Raw genomic sequence first — 15,674 nt, 5'->3', positions numbered from 1 at the left:
AGTCAGGGGAACTCAGGCCTCGACTTTGCCATCCTTTCACGCTGCCAATAGTTGCCTATTGGGTTGAAATTCCTGCTGGCATTTCTGGTTGGCACATTTGAATTCATGTGACCTCCAAGCACATCTGGGGAAGCTGGTCTACCTGAGAGCTGAAGTGGTTAATAATGGTTAAATAAAAAGGTTTTTACCTGGCGCCAAAAAGAGTATAAAGTTGGCCCCAGGCCCCACTAAACACTCCCGACAGTGTGGAGATGAAATCCCATAGGATGATCTCACAAGGCTGCTTTCTACCATGGGCCCCTTCAGGAGGGCTGCTGACCAGCCAGGATCTCACTGGTCTGGTCTCTTGGTACCACAGCAGAGAAAACTGTGCGGGGAGGCAGAGGCGGAGTATGCGCACTCAGAGCTGAGGGGATGCATGCGCTACACTGGAGGAAGTCAAAGATGTGCACCATGTGCCACCATGCGGTGTCACAGGAAGCACGCAGAGCTTGTCCGTTTCTCCACACTGACGTCTTCTGGTTCCTCATCCTTTTGAAACCTTTCCTCCAACTGGTTGTGGCGAAACTGCTTACAAACATGTTTCTGACTAGCGCTCATGCTAGTTTAGAGCAAAGAAAGGGATGGGTTGTAAGTCAGTGGCACAGCAGATGCATTGAATGTAGAAAAGTTTTCCCCAACTTTGTGCCTTCCAGACACGTTTGGACTGTAACACCCATTATTCCCAGTCAATGGCCCTGCTGGATGGGAATTCTGGGAGTTGTGGTTCAAGTGTCTCTGAAGGCCACCTGGCTGGGGAAGATTGATGTAGAAGATCTGCAGTTTGATCTCCAGTATCTCCAGGTAGAAACACTGCCTGAAACTTTGTGGTTGTTGTTGTTGTTAGTCATCGCGACCCCATGGACAACACTCCTCCAGGCCTTCCTATCCTCCACCATCCCCAGGAGTCCAATTAAGCTCACGCCGACTGCCGCAGCGACTCCATCCAGCCACCTCATCCTCTGCCACCCCCTTCTTTTGCCGTCAGTTATTCCCAGAATTAGACTCTTCTCTGGGGAGTCCTTCCTTCTCATTTGGTGGCCAAAGTATTTGAGTTTCATCTTCAGGATCTGGCCTTCTAAAGAGCAGTCGGGGTTGATCTCCTCCAGGACTGACCGGTTTGATCCCTTGCGGTAGTCATTGGCAATTGTGCTGACAGTACTGAACTATATGGAGCTTCGATCTGACTCAACGCAACACTGGCTCCCCCAGTGTTCAGATGTTTTAGACATTTTGAGGAATACTGGGCTTCCTTATAGCATTGCAGCTGAATTAGCTGCTCATTATGAAAGCCATATAAGCATAAACATTGGTTTTGCGGTTTTCTGGTTTTTGCTTTGCTCTTCCTATCCCTTTCTCCTTTTGTATTGCATCTTCCTTTAGCTTGAGGGCACAGACTGTTACAGTTTTATTGTTCTGTAAGCTGCTCCAGGAGCTGTTCCAGTTGAACAGCAAGGCATAAAGGCTTAAAATATATAAATACATAAATAAATAAATGCTTTTCAATCATGTGGGGCAGGAGAAGATTCAGGTGTTTGAAAGGGACTGCTGTTGTGGAACTACAGTGCATAACTGGTTTTAATGGCCAATGTGTTTAGAAGAAGCAGCGGGCAAGCAGGACCCTACCCCAAAGCAAGTTGCTCTTTCCTGCTCTTTGGTAACACGACAATTTTAGAAGTTTGGGGGTTTTGTGCACGGGGTATAGTTGTATTTTATTATTTAACATTATATTTTATATTACTGCACTAAGTAATTTTGCTTTGATTGTGTATTGCTTTGTTGCTAATATTGTATATTTATATTTGAACTTGCATTTGCTCTGATCATACTAATGTATCTGTACCGATTTTGTTTTGTTTTGTTTTTTGCATTATTGGAAGCTGCCCAGAGAGCCCTAAGGGAGGGGGAACATGATGTAAGTCACTGAGATCTTTGTAAGAAACAAGGGGGATATAAGTCTAATATTAAATAAATAAATAAAAATTGCAGCTCACATTCCAGTGAATTTCATGGCTTTATGCCCCTCTCTACCCCTGTGTCATCACTGCATGAAGAGGACTGTAAAAATCTATGTCTATTTTTAAGCTAACTAGAGAACCTGCAGCTTTCAAAGTCATCAAACTCTGGTTAGTGTAAATCAGCTTTCCCCACCTCAGTGCCCTCCAGAAGAGTAGAACTACAGTTCCCAGCCTCCCACGAATTGTCCACTAGGGTGAGAGATGTATTTCAACTGTATTGAGAGTATTGAGAGGATATGCTTCGAAAGTTGCATCTCTACATATAAATCAGTGCGTGCAAATAGTAACCAGATGTTGTTTGGTGATGGATTTCCTCTTGTCTTCTTTTGGGGGGGAGGATTGGATTCAATAAGGACCTTTTTCCTACTACACCTAGGAAGAAGAAATCAAATGCATCGATACAAGATGGGGAATACGTGGCTCAAAACAGAACTGAACTGAAAAAGAAACAGAACTGAAAAACATCTCAGAGTAATTGTGGACAATAGACTAAACATAAGCGAAGAATGTGGTGCAGCCGCCAAAAGGGCAAATGCTATTTTTCGATGCATTGACAGAAGTATTGCTTCCAAATCACAAGAAGTAGTAGTTCCCCTATACTCCTCATTATTCAGACCCCCATCTTGTGCCCAGTTCTGGACACCAAGATTTAAGAAAGATGCAGAAAAATTAGAAAGGGCCCAGAGGAGGGCAACAAAAATGATCCAGGGTTTGGAAACTCTGCCCTATGAGGAGGGACTGAGAGTCCTGGGCATGTTAAGTCTTGAGAAGACTAACGGGGGGGGGCATGATATCCCTCTAGAAGTGCCTCAAAGGCTGTCACAGAGAGGGAGCCGCAAGATCTCTCCTCGCTGATAACAGAGTAGGACACGAAATAATCAGCTCACGTTGCGACAACCCAGATTTAGGGTAGATATCAGGAACAGCAGGGGGTTGGACTCGGTGGCCTGCATGGCTCCTTCCAACTGTACTAATCTATGATTCCATGATGTGAAGTAGCCACCTAACCGGAGTTTTTGGCATTGCAACCCCCCCCCCCCCCCCGGCCTTGTGAGAGAGGCTCGCCTGCACAGCGCTTTGAAGGCTGGAGAGGAGGGGCCAGAAACACGCAGTAAGCGAGGGCTGTGGCAAGAGAGGGAGGAGGAGGAGGAGAGAAGCCCGGTGAGGTCACTTTCCAACTCCACCCTTTCCCCTTCCGTGTGTGTGAAGCTTCATTTTTGTGCGCCCCCCCTCCGCAAGAGCAATTGCGGGGGGCGACAAAGATCCGCAAAGACGAGGGGATCCTGCCAAAGCGGCGCAAGGGCAGGCGAGTGCAACGCAGCGTCGGTGAGTCAGGCGGTGGGGTCTGGACTGGGGTGCGGGAAGGTAGAGAGAAAGAAAGGAAAGCCCAGGAGGGGATCCATCGCCGCAGAGGGAGGACCAGGTCAGCAGAAGCGGCTGCTCAGCGCCTCGGCTGGATCGGAGCCTCCTCGGCACTGGCGAAGGCTCCGCTTGCATCGCTAGAAACGGCGGTGGCCCCGTTGACCGCCAGAAAAGCATCCAGAACCCGCGCTCGTCTCGTACCTGTCTTAGGCCAAGCAAAGGATCACAGAAGACAGCTGGCACTGGTCTTTTGTTAGCTGAATAAAAGCGATTCACTAAAACGGTTTTTGGGAAGATGTGGTTGGGGGGGGCGGTTGTTACAGTGGTTATTTCTAATCCAAAGCATGATACAAAACACATGCAGATCCAACCCTGTGTGGTGCGTGTAATACCTTGTTTTACAGACATGCCACCGAGATGTTTTTATTAGTAGTAGTAGTATTAGTATTATTTATTACAGGCATTTATATCCCGTCCTTTTGCCAAGCGCTCAAGACGGCTTACAAAATATAAGAGTACAATATAAAATATAAAAGTACAATGTAAAATGTTGATTATTAAAACAATATAAAACACATCATGAACTTAAGAAAAAGGAGGAAGAAAATAGAAAGTGCAACTGTGAAGGGAAAAATCCTAAAACATTGTGGGTTTGGTTCCGGACCATTGCAATAAAGCGAATTTTCTGGTTTCCCAGTGCATATAAGTTATGTTTACACTATACCGTGGTCTATTAAGAGTGCAATAGCATCGTTTTAAAAAACAGTGTGCGTACCTTAATCAAAAATACTTTCTTGCTAAAAAATGCCTCTGAGCCTTCAGCACCTTCTTGCTGGCGGAAGGTCTTGTTGCAACAGTACCATCATAGATCACAGATCACCATAACGCATATAATAATACTAGAAAAGTTTGAAACATTGTGAGAATTACCAAAAGTGAGCAAATGCTGTTGGAAAAAATGATGCTGATGGATTTGCTCGAGGCAGGACTACCACAAAGCTTCAGTTCGTAAAAAATGCAGTATCTGCGGAGTGCAGTAAAGAGGAGCACAATAAAAGGTTTGCTTGTACACGATTTGGAACAGGCCCATTGACATCAGTGAGATTCGAATTTGCCCTACCTAGCATAAAAAATTCTTCTCTAGGTATGACTGAATCTGAGTCTAGCTGCCTCATATGTCATTATTTACTCTAGCTCTATACTGCCCAACAGCTGAAGCTGCACCTGCCTCCCAGAGCACCTGTGTGGGGCTGCTTCCTTCATCTCTCTTCTCAGAATATGTATTTTCTTTGCAGCCTTTGGAATGACCACCTGGAAACTGCAGCTGATCCAAAACAGGGCAGCAAACCTGCTCATAGGGATTGGCCACTGTGACCCTATAAGACCAGTTCCTTGCCATCTGCACTGACTGCCAGTGCTTGTCTGGGCCCTGTCCAACGTTTTGGGGCCAAGTCACCTCAAGGATCATTTTCTCTCCTGCCCACATGCCACAATCATCCTCTGATTTTCTTTCTGAGGGAACTTTTGCCAAGGGAAGCCAGGTGGGTGGCCACTAGGAAGAGGGCCTTTTCGGTTTTGGCACCCTGGATATGGAATGAACTTCCTATGGAGGTTTGCCTCGCACTTTCATTGCACTCTTTCTGGTGCCAGGACCTCCTCCTCCTCCTAGGAATTCTCCCAGGAATTTTAGTTTTCAGTAGGTTTTCATTTGTACATTGTATTTCAAACCTTTGCACTGCTGCTAGGTTTTACTTTAGTTCTCACTTTTATACCATAATCTTAGTTATTTAAATGTCTGTACAGCATTCTATACTGTATTTTATGTTTTAAATTGTTGCGAATCATCCAGAGAGCTTTGGCTATAAAAATACAACAAATAAATACCTCTCTCTCCTTCAGGGAGGGCTAGGAATCTCAAATTCCTATGAAGCTGTTACTAGTAGTAATTGTGGGCTTAGATGGACCTAGGGCATTGCTCTCCTTAAGGCTGCAAACCTTGAGAGCTTGCTAAAATGATAGTGACAATATTTTTAATAGCACAACAAAAGGCTTCAGCAATTGCCTGAAGATTAAACAGAAGAGGGAGAGATGGTTCTACAGTTTTGGTGCCACTGCTGAAAAGCCCCCATCCTGGCTAGTCACTTGCCTGATCTCAGATAAGGGCTGGATCGACAGCAGGTCCTCCGAGGCTGATCTTAACCTGCAAACAAGCCCATGTGTGAGAAACAGGCCAAAGTATGAGGCCACTGTATGATTGCCCAAAGAGCAGTAATTGATGCTTCAGAGCCAGTCTCAAGGACAGTCCAACTTTAATCGCTAGAAATTGATTTATCCAGATAAGGGAGCCACAGAATTTGTTTTTTGAGGATGCTGCCCAAAAGGTTGGCCATATCCTGCCTTCTTCTGAAGCCCGGTGAGATGTGGCAGGAATGTTTTCTTTTGCACTGGAGCTACTACATAATTTTGGACCTCAGATTTAATGCTCTGATGGGGAAGGGGCTAGCCATGTGAATTGCCCCATTTATATTGTGTTTATATCATATTCGTACATGTTTATATACTTCTATTTCTCTTCAATACCTTTCTTCACCACCCTTCCTTCCTTATTTATTTATTAAAAGCTTTTGTATGCTGTCCTATTATAGAAGATCTCAGGATGGCTTACAATATTTAAAAACAATTAAAAACAACCATTTCAATAAATAATAAAACAGAACAAAACAATAAATCACAAAACAAACAGCGACTAAACTTAAAAGTTGTTAAATTTTAAAATAATGTTTAAATAAAAAGGTTTTGGCTTGGCACCCAAAAGAGTATAAACTTGGCTCCAGGTGTACCTTTGCAACTGCTTCTACATTCCTGATGCATTAGAACCCACCTACCCCACAAAAAAACCCAACAACAATTAATTGCCAGGCCCAATTAAAATAGAATGTGTGCAATTTTGCTTTTTAAACTCACATACATTGTTGAAAGAATAAAATGGACCATGCTCCTGCCGCCTTGAACCTAGACACCTTGACTTGGCAGTTGGACACATTTTGTTGTAGAAAAGGATAATCTAAAGTGTAAATAAAAACAGTAAAAAGATAATCTGTTACTACATAGATGAATATAAAATATTTTTAAAACAAGAGAAAGAATGCTGGGGCAATTAGCGTTAGCCCTGCTGGTCCCTTGTGGCAGAAGATGCTGGTCTGGAAGCGACTCTGACCTGCTTGCTGCTGCCCAGCCACCTCTGCATAGCCAAAGAGGGCTTGTCTTGGGTTGTGGGACCCTAGACTGGCCAAGGTGCAGCCCTAGCCATACCACTGTTGTTAGACAGAGATAATTTTTGTCCATTCTTGCTTTTCCCTAACTGATTGGGTTCCCTTTCCTGTCCAGGGGTTGTCTCTGGGAAGCAAGATGGAGGAACAGGACTCGCCAAGACCCAAAACAGGGGAGCGATTGGCATCAGGTGGAAAAGACCTTCACATCGTCCAAGTGGAGACCATCGGGGAGTTTCTGACTGGGGTGTCTCCATCACAGATCAAGCAAGAACCTGAGGAGGGGTTGCAGCCGTTCTGGGGAGCCCAGAAGCAGGAGTTCTTGAGGTCCACGCCTCCATGCTTCAAGTGGAGAAACGCTCGGGTCTCTCCACTCCCATCAGGGGACAATGCTACGAATTATCGGGTCCCCTTCAAGGGCCGTGCAGGCACCAGCAAGTGGTCCCCTGGAGCACAGGCTGTGGGTCAAAGCCTGCCCCTTCTCCATGGCAAAGAGGCCCCTGATAACTGTGGACGCCTGGATCCAGCCACTGACGTGAAAGAAGAGATCCCAGACGAGGAGGCCGTCACCACGGAGCTGCGATGTCGGCGCTTCCGGCAGTTTGGCTACCAGGAGGCTGAGGGGCCACGGAAGACATTCTGTCAGCTCTGGAAGCTCTGCCTTCAGTGGCTGAAGCCCGAGAAGCACACCAAAGATCAGATCCTGGAGCTGGTCATCCTGGAGCAGTTCCTGATGATCCTGCCGCTGGAAATGCAGTGCTGGGTCAGGGAACGGAGCCCGGAGAGCGGCAGCCGGGCAGTGGCCCTGGCAGAGGATTTCCTCTGGAAGCCTCAAGAAGTTCAGTGTTCAGAGCAGAAGGTGAGAAAGGTTCCTTCTAGTAACACCAAGCATCGAGGGGGCAGCGGGACTGTGCTGGAAAGGAGCCGTTAGATGCATTGGTCAAGTCCACTTCTACCCGTGCTGTTGATCCAGCTTGAATCTGGATCCAAGCCCTGATATTTTAGGGGTGGGTAGAGGGGTTTGCATGATTTTCAGAATAGCTGACTAGGGAATACTGGGAATTGTAGACATTTTTCTGTTTTAAGGAAGCTAGGGAGACATTTTTCTTCCCCTCTCTTCACTCTAGAGCCCAGGTTGTCCCATGAACCTGATTGGCAGGGGATTCAAGCTGGATGAAAGGAGGACTTCTCTCAGCATATAGTTAAACTATGGAATTGCATTGCACAAGATGTAGCGACGGTTACTAATTGGGATGACTTTGAAAGAGCAATTAGTGGAGGAGAAGGCTGTCAGTGGCTACTGGTCCTGATGGCCATGTGCTCCCTCCAGGGCCAGAAACAGTCTGCCTACACACAGCACTTCCTGGGGAACATGGGAAGGAGGGTCCTGTTGCACTCAGAACCACTTAGGGACTTTCTACTGGGGCAGATGGGTGGCTGCTTCAGAACGCTTGAGCTTTTCTCAACGCTTTATGTTCTCAGGAGAAATTATGCACACTTACACCATTGTATGACTACAACCCTTTCTCTAGCACCCTCGCTGGGTACCCAGTATCTTCCAGGGTAAACGAGGGGCAGGTCCATAACTGTGGGAGCTTACAGTGTAAAATTCGGCATAGTGGGCAGCAGGCGAAGAAGGAGGGGGGGCAGGTGAGAAACAGGGAAGCGCTCATGCTGTTTCAGTCCCATCCACTTGGGCTTAAATCCAGGCCAAGTGACTTTAACGCAGAAAGAAGCAATCCGGTGCCCTTGAGATGTTTTGGATGACAAACCACTTTGTTTCTGCCCATTAGCCATGTTGCCTTCAGCTGCTCTAGTCAAACAAACATCTGGATGGCACCTGGAATGCGAAGTAAGAGGCAGCCTGGGACTGGAACTCAGAAGATCTGGAGTATGTGGGACTAAGAATGTGGAAAGATTAAGGGGAGATCTTAAAAATGTGGGAAGAGGAAGCATGTCGGACTGGGACTCAGGAGATCTTGGTTCTAATCCTCAGTCAGTCAAGAAGCCAACTGGGTGACTTCGGGCCAGTCACAAACTCTCAGCCCCACCTACCTCACAGGGTTGTTGTTGTGAGGATAAGATTGAAAGGAGGGCTAGAATTATGTAAGCTGCTTTGAGTTCCTTGAAAGGAAAATAGGTTCGATAGAAATATAATACCTAAATAATTAAACTCAGGGGCGGAAGCCAAGTTTGCTTCATTCATGCAATCAATGAAAATTAGAAGTCATGGAGTTGGTGTGGTGTCCTGGTTAGAGTTGGACTGGGGGCCTGGAAGATCCAGATTCCAGTCCCCTGCAGCCATGAAGCTCCCTGGGTGACTTCGGGCCAGTCACAGACACTCAGCCTGACCTACCCCACAGGGTTGTTGTGAGGATAAAAATGCAGCTATGCCAGCTGCCTTGGGTTACTCACAGGAGTTAAAAAGGCAGGGTGCAAACGCAGTGCTGCCGTTGGAGGATCCGCGATGGAGTTCAGTCTGTCCCAGGGCACATTTCTTTGTCCAGGTTAAACCACGTCTTGAGTAGCTGGAGCAGCAAGTCAGGTAGGCAGGGAGAGAATGGGAGAGAAGCACTTCGAGGCATCCCTCTTTAGATCTGTGTCCAGCACCACCTTCCCCAGCCTGGCACCCTCCGTTTGTGCTAGACGGCAGGCCCCACAGCTCCCCATTAGCTGGTGCATCGGCAGCCCTGGGATCAGGTGGCATAAGATGGCATCTGGCATGCTTCTACCTTGTCCTGGTTTCCCTTTCAGTCCCCAGAGGATTTGGACGGTTCGACTGTGGGATCCCCCAGTTCTGAACTGGATCCCTCCGACATTGTGAAGATCGAGCTGCCCATGGACAGCGATGGTGAGGAGGCCCAAGATCCTGGGGTAAAGCCAGGGGTTGCGTCCTTTGAGGGGAGGTTCCTGGAATGTTCGCATTCGATGCTGCACTGGCTGAGGTGCTGGGGCGGCACAGAAACCCAGTTTACAAATCTGTGGCCAGTTGTGCATGTGTGTGTGTTCTTGCCTGTACACCACGGCCGCCCTTGGTTTGTTTCCGTCACGGGCTGCATTCTTCAGGGGTGACGTGTCGGGGGCCGCATGCCAGCAGTGGGCAAAGCTGGAAGGAACAGTGGGAGAGGCCAGAGGCAATGGGGGCATCCAGTTTGGCATCAAAGGTGTTGCATGGCCAGGTGCCAGTCATGGGTCCAGGAAAGGCTTACTGACAGGAGTCCCTGGCAGTATAGAAACATAGAAACAGAGCGAGTTAGAAGGGGTCTCCTGAGCCATCTAGTCTGACCCCCAGTTCCAGCCGGCTCCGCTCATGACATGCCTACCATGTGCATGTCTAGCCTAGAACACCCTCACCGATGGGGCCTCAACCACCTCCGTGGAAGCCCATTCTATACCCTCGGGGTCCTAACTATCAGGAAGTGCTTCCTGGCATCCAAATGGAACCTTAGTTCCTTCAGCTTGGCTCCACTGGAGCGCATCCTGCCCTCCTCCATAGGGGAAAACAGGCCTTGACCCACCTTTGTGTGACCCCCCCCCCCCACATACCTATATGTCACCAACAGATCCCACCAGAGTCTCCTCTGCTCCAGGCTGAAAAGACCCAGCTCCCTCAGCCTCACCTCCTACGGCTTCCCCTTCAATCCAGCCACCATCGTTGCGGCCCTACGCTGCACTGACTCCAACCTGACTATATCCTTCCGGTAACGAGGGGCCCAGAGCTGAGCACAGTACTCCAGTTGCGGGTACACCAGAGTCATCTAGAGTGACACTGATACCTCTCTCGATCTAGAAGCCACGCTTCTGGCTATGCAACCAGGGGTGGCGTTCGCCCTCTTGACCGTGCAGTTCCTCATCTTCACTGTCTGCCTCCTAGCCTGCTTCTGCTAACTCTTGGCCAAGCAGCAGAGGTGGAGGTGAGAAGGAGAAGGAGCAGATGCTACAGCCTGCCTGCCCACTGACTTCATCCTATCTAGCAAGCCAGTTGGAGAAAGGATGAGAAGACGGATAGGGAGATGCTAGCAAGCATCTCCTTATCTGTGGCAGCAAGAAGGTAGACTCACATTGAAGGAGGGAGTCACTGGGGGTGTTTTGGCTAAGGGCCCCAAAACCTGGAACCAGCATTAATGGATGGGATCACCCCTTTCTCTCTCTCTTTGCCCCTTTTTTCTCCCATCTTCTTCCAGCCCACTTTGTCGGGGAAGGGATCTGAATTTGTTGTTTGCAGAGGGATTTTGGAATGAGGCAAACAGCCACACAAACTAGGTAGGGGCCCAGCAGAAACGACGGCCTACTGGTTCACTGGCCCTCTGCCTGTCAGGCAAGCAGGTGGAAGCAAAGTATTCAAGATCCATTCCTGGCCCCCACCAAGTTACTGTGAGGGGTGCAACTAAAATCACAAAAGCAACAGGAAAATTGGGTGTGGGATTTTGCCATTGACCCTGCTAACGTAAAAGTCTTGCGACTTTGCAAGTCCTACAGTACTGCCTGGTGAGAGGTTTTCTTTCCTTCTCATCTGGAATGTGCAGCTCAGCTGTTTCCTTGAGATGAATACATACACATCTACATATGTAAAAATACTAAAAATAAATTAATACAAATATATATATATATGTGATTGTTTGCTTGTCGTTCTAGGAGGCAACAGCAGTGACCAACAGCAGTTTATTGTCGGGGAAGCAGCTGAGTTGCAAGCAGGAGCTTACAGCAGCATGCAGAAAAAGTCAGGCTTTGACCCACTCCCCAAGAACCAAAAGGTGCCACCAAAGGAAAAGCTCCACAAATGCCAATATTGTGGGAAGCTCTCTGACTGCAGGGCCCACTTGATCATCCACGAAAGGACCCACACGGGAGAGAAGCCACACAAATGTTCAGCTTGTGGCAAAAGCTTCACCCGGAAAGAATCCCTCATTATCCATGAGAGATTCCACACTGGCGAGAAGCCGTACAAATGCTCGGTTTGCGGCAAAACCTTCAGCGATAAGATCGGCCGCCTGATCCATGAGAGGACGCACACTGGAGAGAAGCCGTACAAGTGCTCGGAGTGCGGGAAGAGCTTTGGCACGCGCTGCAACCTCCTGAGGCACCGGAGGGTGCACACGGGGGAGACCCCGTACCGCTGCACCGACTGTGGGCAAAGCTTCCGGTACAGGCCGCAACTGGTGATCCACGAGGGGACGCACAAGGGGGAGAAGCCGTACAAGTGCCCCGACTGTGGGGAGAGCTTCAGCCAGACCCGGCACCTGGTGATCCACAAGTGGACCCACACCGGCGAGAGACCGCATAAATGCGCCGTCTGCGGCAAGAGCTTCAATCAGAAATCGGACCTGATCACGCACACGAGGACCCACACGGGGGAGAAGCCGTACGTTTGCTCCGAGTGCGGGAAGAGCTTCATTTCCAGCTGCCAGCTGCGGAAGCACGAGAGAATCCACACGGGGGAGAAGCCGTACCAGTGCGCCGAGTGCGGCAAATGTTTCACCTACAGCTCTCACCTGACCACGCACAAGCGGACGCACACGGGGGAGAAGCCGTACCGGTGCCCGGACTGCGGCAAGTGCTTCATCTCCAGCTCCCACTTCACCGCGCACAAGCGGACGCACACGGGGGAGAAGCCGTTCCAGTGCTCGTACTGCGGGAACAGCTTCATCCAGAGGTCGCAGCTCGCCAAGCACGAGAGGTCGCACACCGGGGAGAAGCCCTACGTGTGCTCCGAGTGCGGGCAAAGCTTCCGGTGGAGCCAAGGCCTCAAGAAGCACATGCGGACCCACACGGGGGAGAAGCCGTACCGGTGCCCCGAGTGCGAGAAGACCTTCTCCAGCTCCTCGAACCTCTCGAGGCACCAGAAAATCCACACGAGGGAGAAGCTGTAAAGGCGCTTCAAGGGAGAGGGGCGGCTGCAGTGAGAGGCCTTCCATCCCAGAGCGACTCCCGTGTCTCCTCACCACAGCACGACCGGCAGGGGAGCGAGCGTGCGTGGCGGAGAAAAGGGGCAGCAGCTCTGGTCTGTGGGGCCCTGCCGGGTCGTGGGGCGCCAGTGGGTGCCCAGTCAGGGCCTACGCCTTGACACCAGCCCTGATGGAGGCCACACCTGGAGGCACCAGGTTGGAGGAGGCTGCTGTCACTTGAGGCCTGACACTCCTGACTGTTGTGGTAACTCCCGGCTTACGAGTCAACGGAAAACCCAGGGCGATTGCAGAACGTGGCTTCTGGAGACGTCCCCCGTTTGCTCCCGATTGTGGGAATGGAGCCACTTGATGTCAGCACCTGCAACCACATGCCTGCAAAGCTAGGAGGGGAAGGCCCACTCTGGCCTCCTTCACTGGTTGGAGGAATAAGGGCCACTGGGAGGTTGTACCCCCTGCCTCCCAGGAAGAACATGGGGGCAAGGGGGTGAGCAGCCTGGCCCCATCCATTGGCCAGGGCCGGAGCTGCTGAGGGGGGCCCTCTGGCAGAAAGGACCCTCTGCTCCAAGGACCGGTTTCCCTGAGGCTCTGCAGCGGACACCAGGCCCCCTCCAGCCCTGCTACGGCCTGGCGAAGCAGGGCCTTCATGGCCTGCTGCTTTGCAGAGTTTTGCTATGTACTGAGCTCGGATCCAGCATCTGCCTGCCTCAAGAGGAAGGGCTCTGCCTGCAGAAGATGATTCCCGATATTGGCCCCCCCACCCCAGCTCCCTTGACTGAGCGGGTTTCCTGACCCTCCAGTTCAGCATTTGTGGGGGATTCACGGGCTGCCACAGCAAGGCGAAGGCAAGCAAGTCCACTGCCATCAGCACAGTTGCTCCAGTGTAAATCCGGATCCAGCCCATGGCGTATAAGTCTTCACACTAAGAGTTTTTCCAGAATAATGGCGGCTCATGCAGACCTGGAGTCTGGAAAGGTTGGTCTGGATCTAAAGGGACGCAAACCAGGAATGGTGGCGTGTGGTGGGTGGACTTTTGCTCTCTTATATGTTACCAAGAAGCTTTAGAGTTTGCCATTTGTATATGTCTATTTTTATGTCTGCATTTGTTTTCAGGCATTGTTGCCTGGCCATAGTGGGATGGATTGGGCTCTGCTATGGGGGTGTATGTACAAATTTATTTAAAATTCGGGTATTAGCTTTACACAGGAACACTGGCTGTAGGTTTTGTCCTATATTTCAATCCCTCATTAAATTCAAGGTGCCATGTTGTTTATTTGTCAGAACAGAAGGTCTTGTTTCTTTTTATTGCCTTAACTCTTCCTCTAAAGCTACTGTAGAACCCATCATCCTTAGCTAATATCACCTTTTTGGTTGGGGAATAATGGGGATAGTAGTCCATTTCCTCTGCAGAGCACCAGGTTGGGGAATGCTGTGCTAAGGAGCCCTATATGAAACTAATAGTTCTGTTCCCCTAACACACCCATATCTTCACAACGACCCTGTGAGGTGGTTTGTTATGACAAAGTTTCCCAGTAAACTTCCAGGATGAGTAGGGTTTTGAACTTAGGGCACTCAAGTTCTACTTTAACACTTGTCCATCACACGAACCTAGACTATGCTGGTTTAGCTGCAAACCGAAATTTATTTTATTTATTTATTAAAACATTTCTATGCCGCCCCTTGCCATGATCCACAGTGGGTTTGCAAACTGTAGTCAGAGGTAACCAGAGTCAGTTAAAACAAGGGTGCAGAGGTGACAGTCGCTGTGATCAACTCTGAAAATGAATGCACATGGCAGCAAAATGCCCAGCTCCGAGGACTACCTGGTGGGATTTCGGCTAGTGGTGACTGATGAAGAAAGAGATCTTGGGGTGGTGATGTACATCCCGATGGGAATATCAGCCTAGGGTGCTGCTGCCTTGAAGAAGGCAACCCCCCATCAGGCATCAGTAGCAAAGGAATTTAAAATAAAGCTGCCAATATCGTACTCCCCTTACACAATTCTGTGGTGTGACAACAGTGAACAAAGAACAAGGGCAGATGTGGGGAGAGCACTGGACTGGGACTTGGGGGACCTGGGTCCTAGTCCTCACGCAGCCGCAAAGTTCACTGGGTGACTTTGGGTCAGTCACTGATTCCTACCTCTCAAGGTTGTTGCGATGATCAGATTGAAAGGAGGAGAAATTATGTAAGCCACTTAGAGTCCCTTGAAATGAAAAAGGCAGGATATAACGATAATGACTTTCCCACCATCTCTGTAATAGTGGAACTCAAAGTATTGAAGTACAAAGTAATACTAGAACTCAGACTCGTCCCATGAGGCTGAGTGGTGGGAGATTCCACACAGACAGAAGGCAGGCCTGTTCGCACAGTCCGTAGTTGAACCACGGAATGAGATGTAGCGAACTGCACCCATTTCAACCGCTTTAATAGAGGATGGAACAAAGTCACGGAGGAGAAGTCTGTGGTAGCAGTTCCGTATGCCTGCCTGTACCAGTTGCTGTGGAACATGGGCAGGTGGGTGCTGTTGCCTGCAGGCCTTGCTCGTGAGCTTTCAGTGAGCAGCTGATTGGTCACTGTGTAATCAGGACACTGGACTGGCTGCTGGTCTTAGGTTCTTAATTAAGCGAAATTTCCGTTGAAGGAAGAAGAGAGAAGGCTCTTGGGAGTCCTCCCCATGTAGAGAGGAAACCTATAAACAGGAAGCACTGATTATACTCCATAGGCACTTCATCCGCAAACAACCTGACTAGGTATAAGCCCTACATCCTTCTGTTCCCAGGTGTTGGGGGGTGGTACCTCTGGTCCCTTGGTGCAGACTCCAGTGTTCCTCAGCCCTAACCAGCAGGGTCAATGGTTAGGGATTACAGTCAGTGTACCCAGGAAACATCTGGGAGGACCACGTATTCTCTACCCATGTACTGCTTGTAATAGCCACTAATGTAGATGCGTTTTTAGGGGGGAAATTCCCAAAGAATAGCTTCTGTCAGCAGCTACCAGATATGTATGACCTGTTCTGATGTTCACTGGGTAATATTGCTCTATACAGAAAAGGTTCAGAAATGTCCTTCATCTGCATAAAA

The 15,674-nt window shown here is 49.2% G+C and overlaps 1 protein-coding gene across 1 annotated transcript; it reads left to right on the top strand.

The window, feature by feature from the left end:
- The first annotated feature begins 3,308 nt into the window (after window positions 1-3,308).
- LOC123017790 (zinc finger protein 883-like) lies at window positions 3,309-13,874 on the top strand. The gene is made up of 4 exons (XM_044419371.1): window positions 3,309-3,383; window positions 6,807-7,547; window positions 9,443-9,539; window positions 11,324-13,874. Exons 2-4 carry the CDS (start codon window positions 6,828-6,830, stop codon window positions 12,556-12,558), a joined length of 2,052 nt encoding a protein of 683 aa, XP_044275306.1. The 5' UTR covers window positions 3,309-3,383; window positions 6,807-6,827; the 3' UTR covers window positions 12,559-13,874.
- Window positions 13,875-15,674: the final 1,800 nt, after the last annotated feature.

This window comes from Varanus komodoensis, unplaced genomic scaffold, assembly GCF_004798865.1.
Source record: "Varanus komodoensis strain SLA01 unplaced genomic scaffold, ASM479886v1 scaffold102, whole genome shotgun sequence".
NCBI classification, from domain to species: Eukaryota; Metazoa; Chordata; class Lepidosauria; order Squamata; family Varanidae; genus Varanus; species Varanus komodoensis.
The sequence above is the reverse complement of the archived record's forward strand: the minus strand, read 5'-3'. Positions and strand labels throughout refer to the sequence as shown.

Bases quoted from the DNA above. Each gene is read 5' to 3' on its own strand.
- LOC123017790 (XM_044419371.1), top strand. From the start codon at position 6,828: ATGGAGGAACAGGACTCGCCAAGACCCAAAACAGGGGAGCGATTGGCA. The intron at 7,548-9,442 runs GTGAGAAAGGTT...TTTCCCTTTCAG, and splicing joins TTCAGTGTTCAGAGCAGAAG to TCCCCAGAGGATTTGGACGG. The intron at 9,540-11,323 runs GTGAGGAGGCCC...TTGTCGTTCTAG, and splicing joins GCTGCCCATGGACAGCGATG to GAGGCAACAGCAGTGACCAA.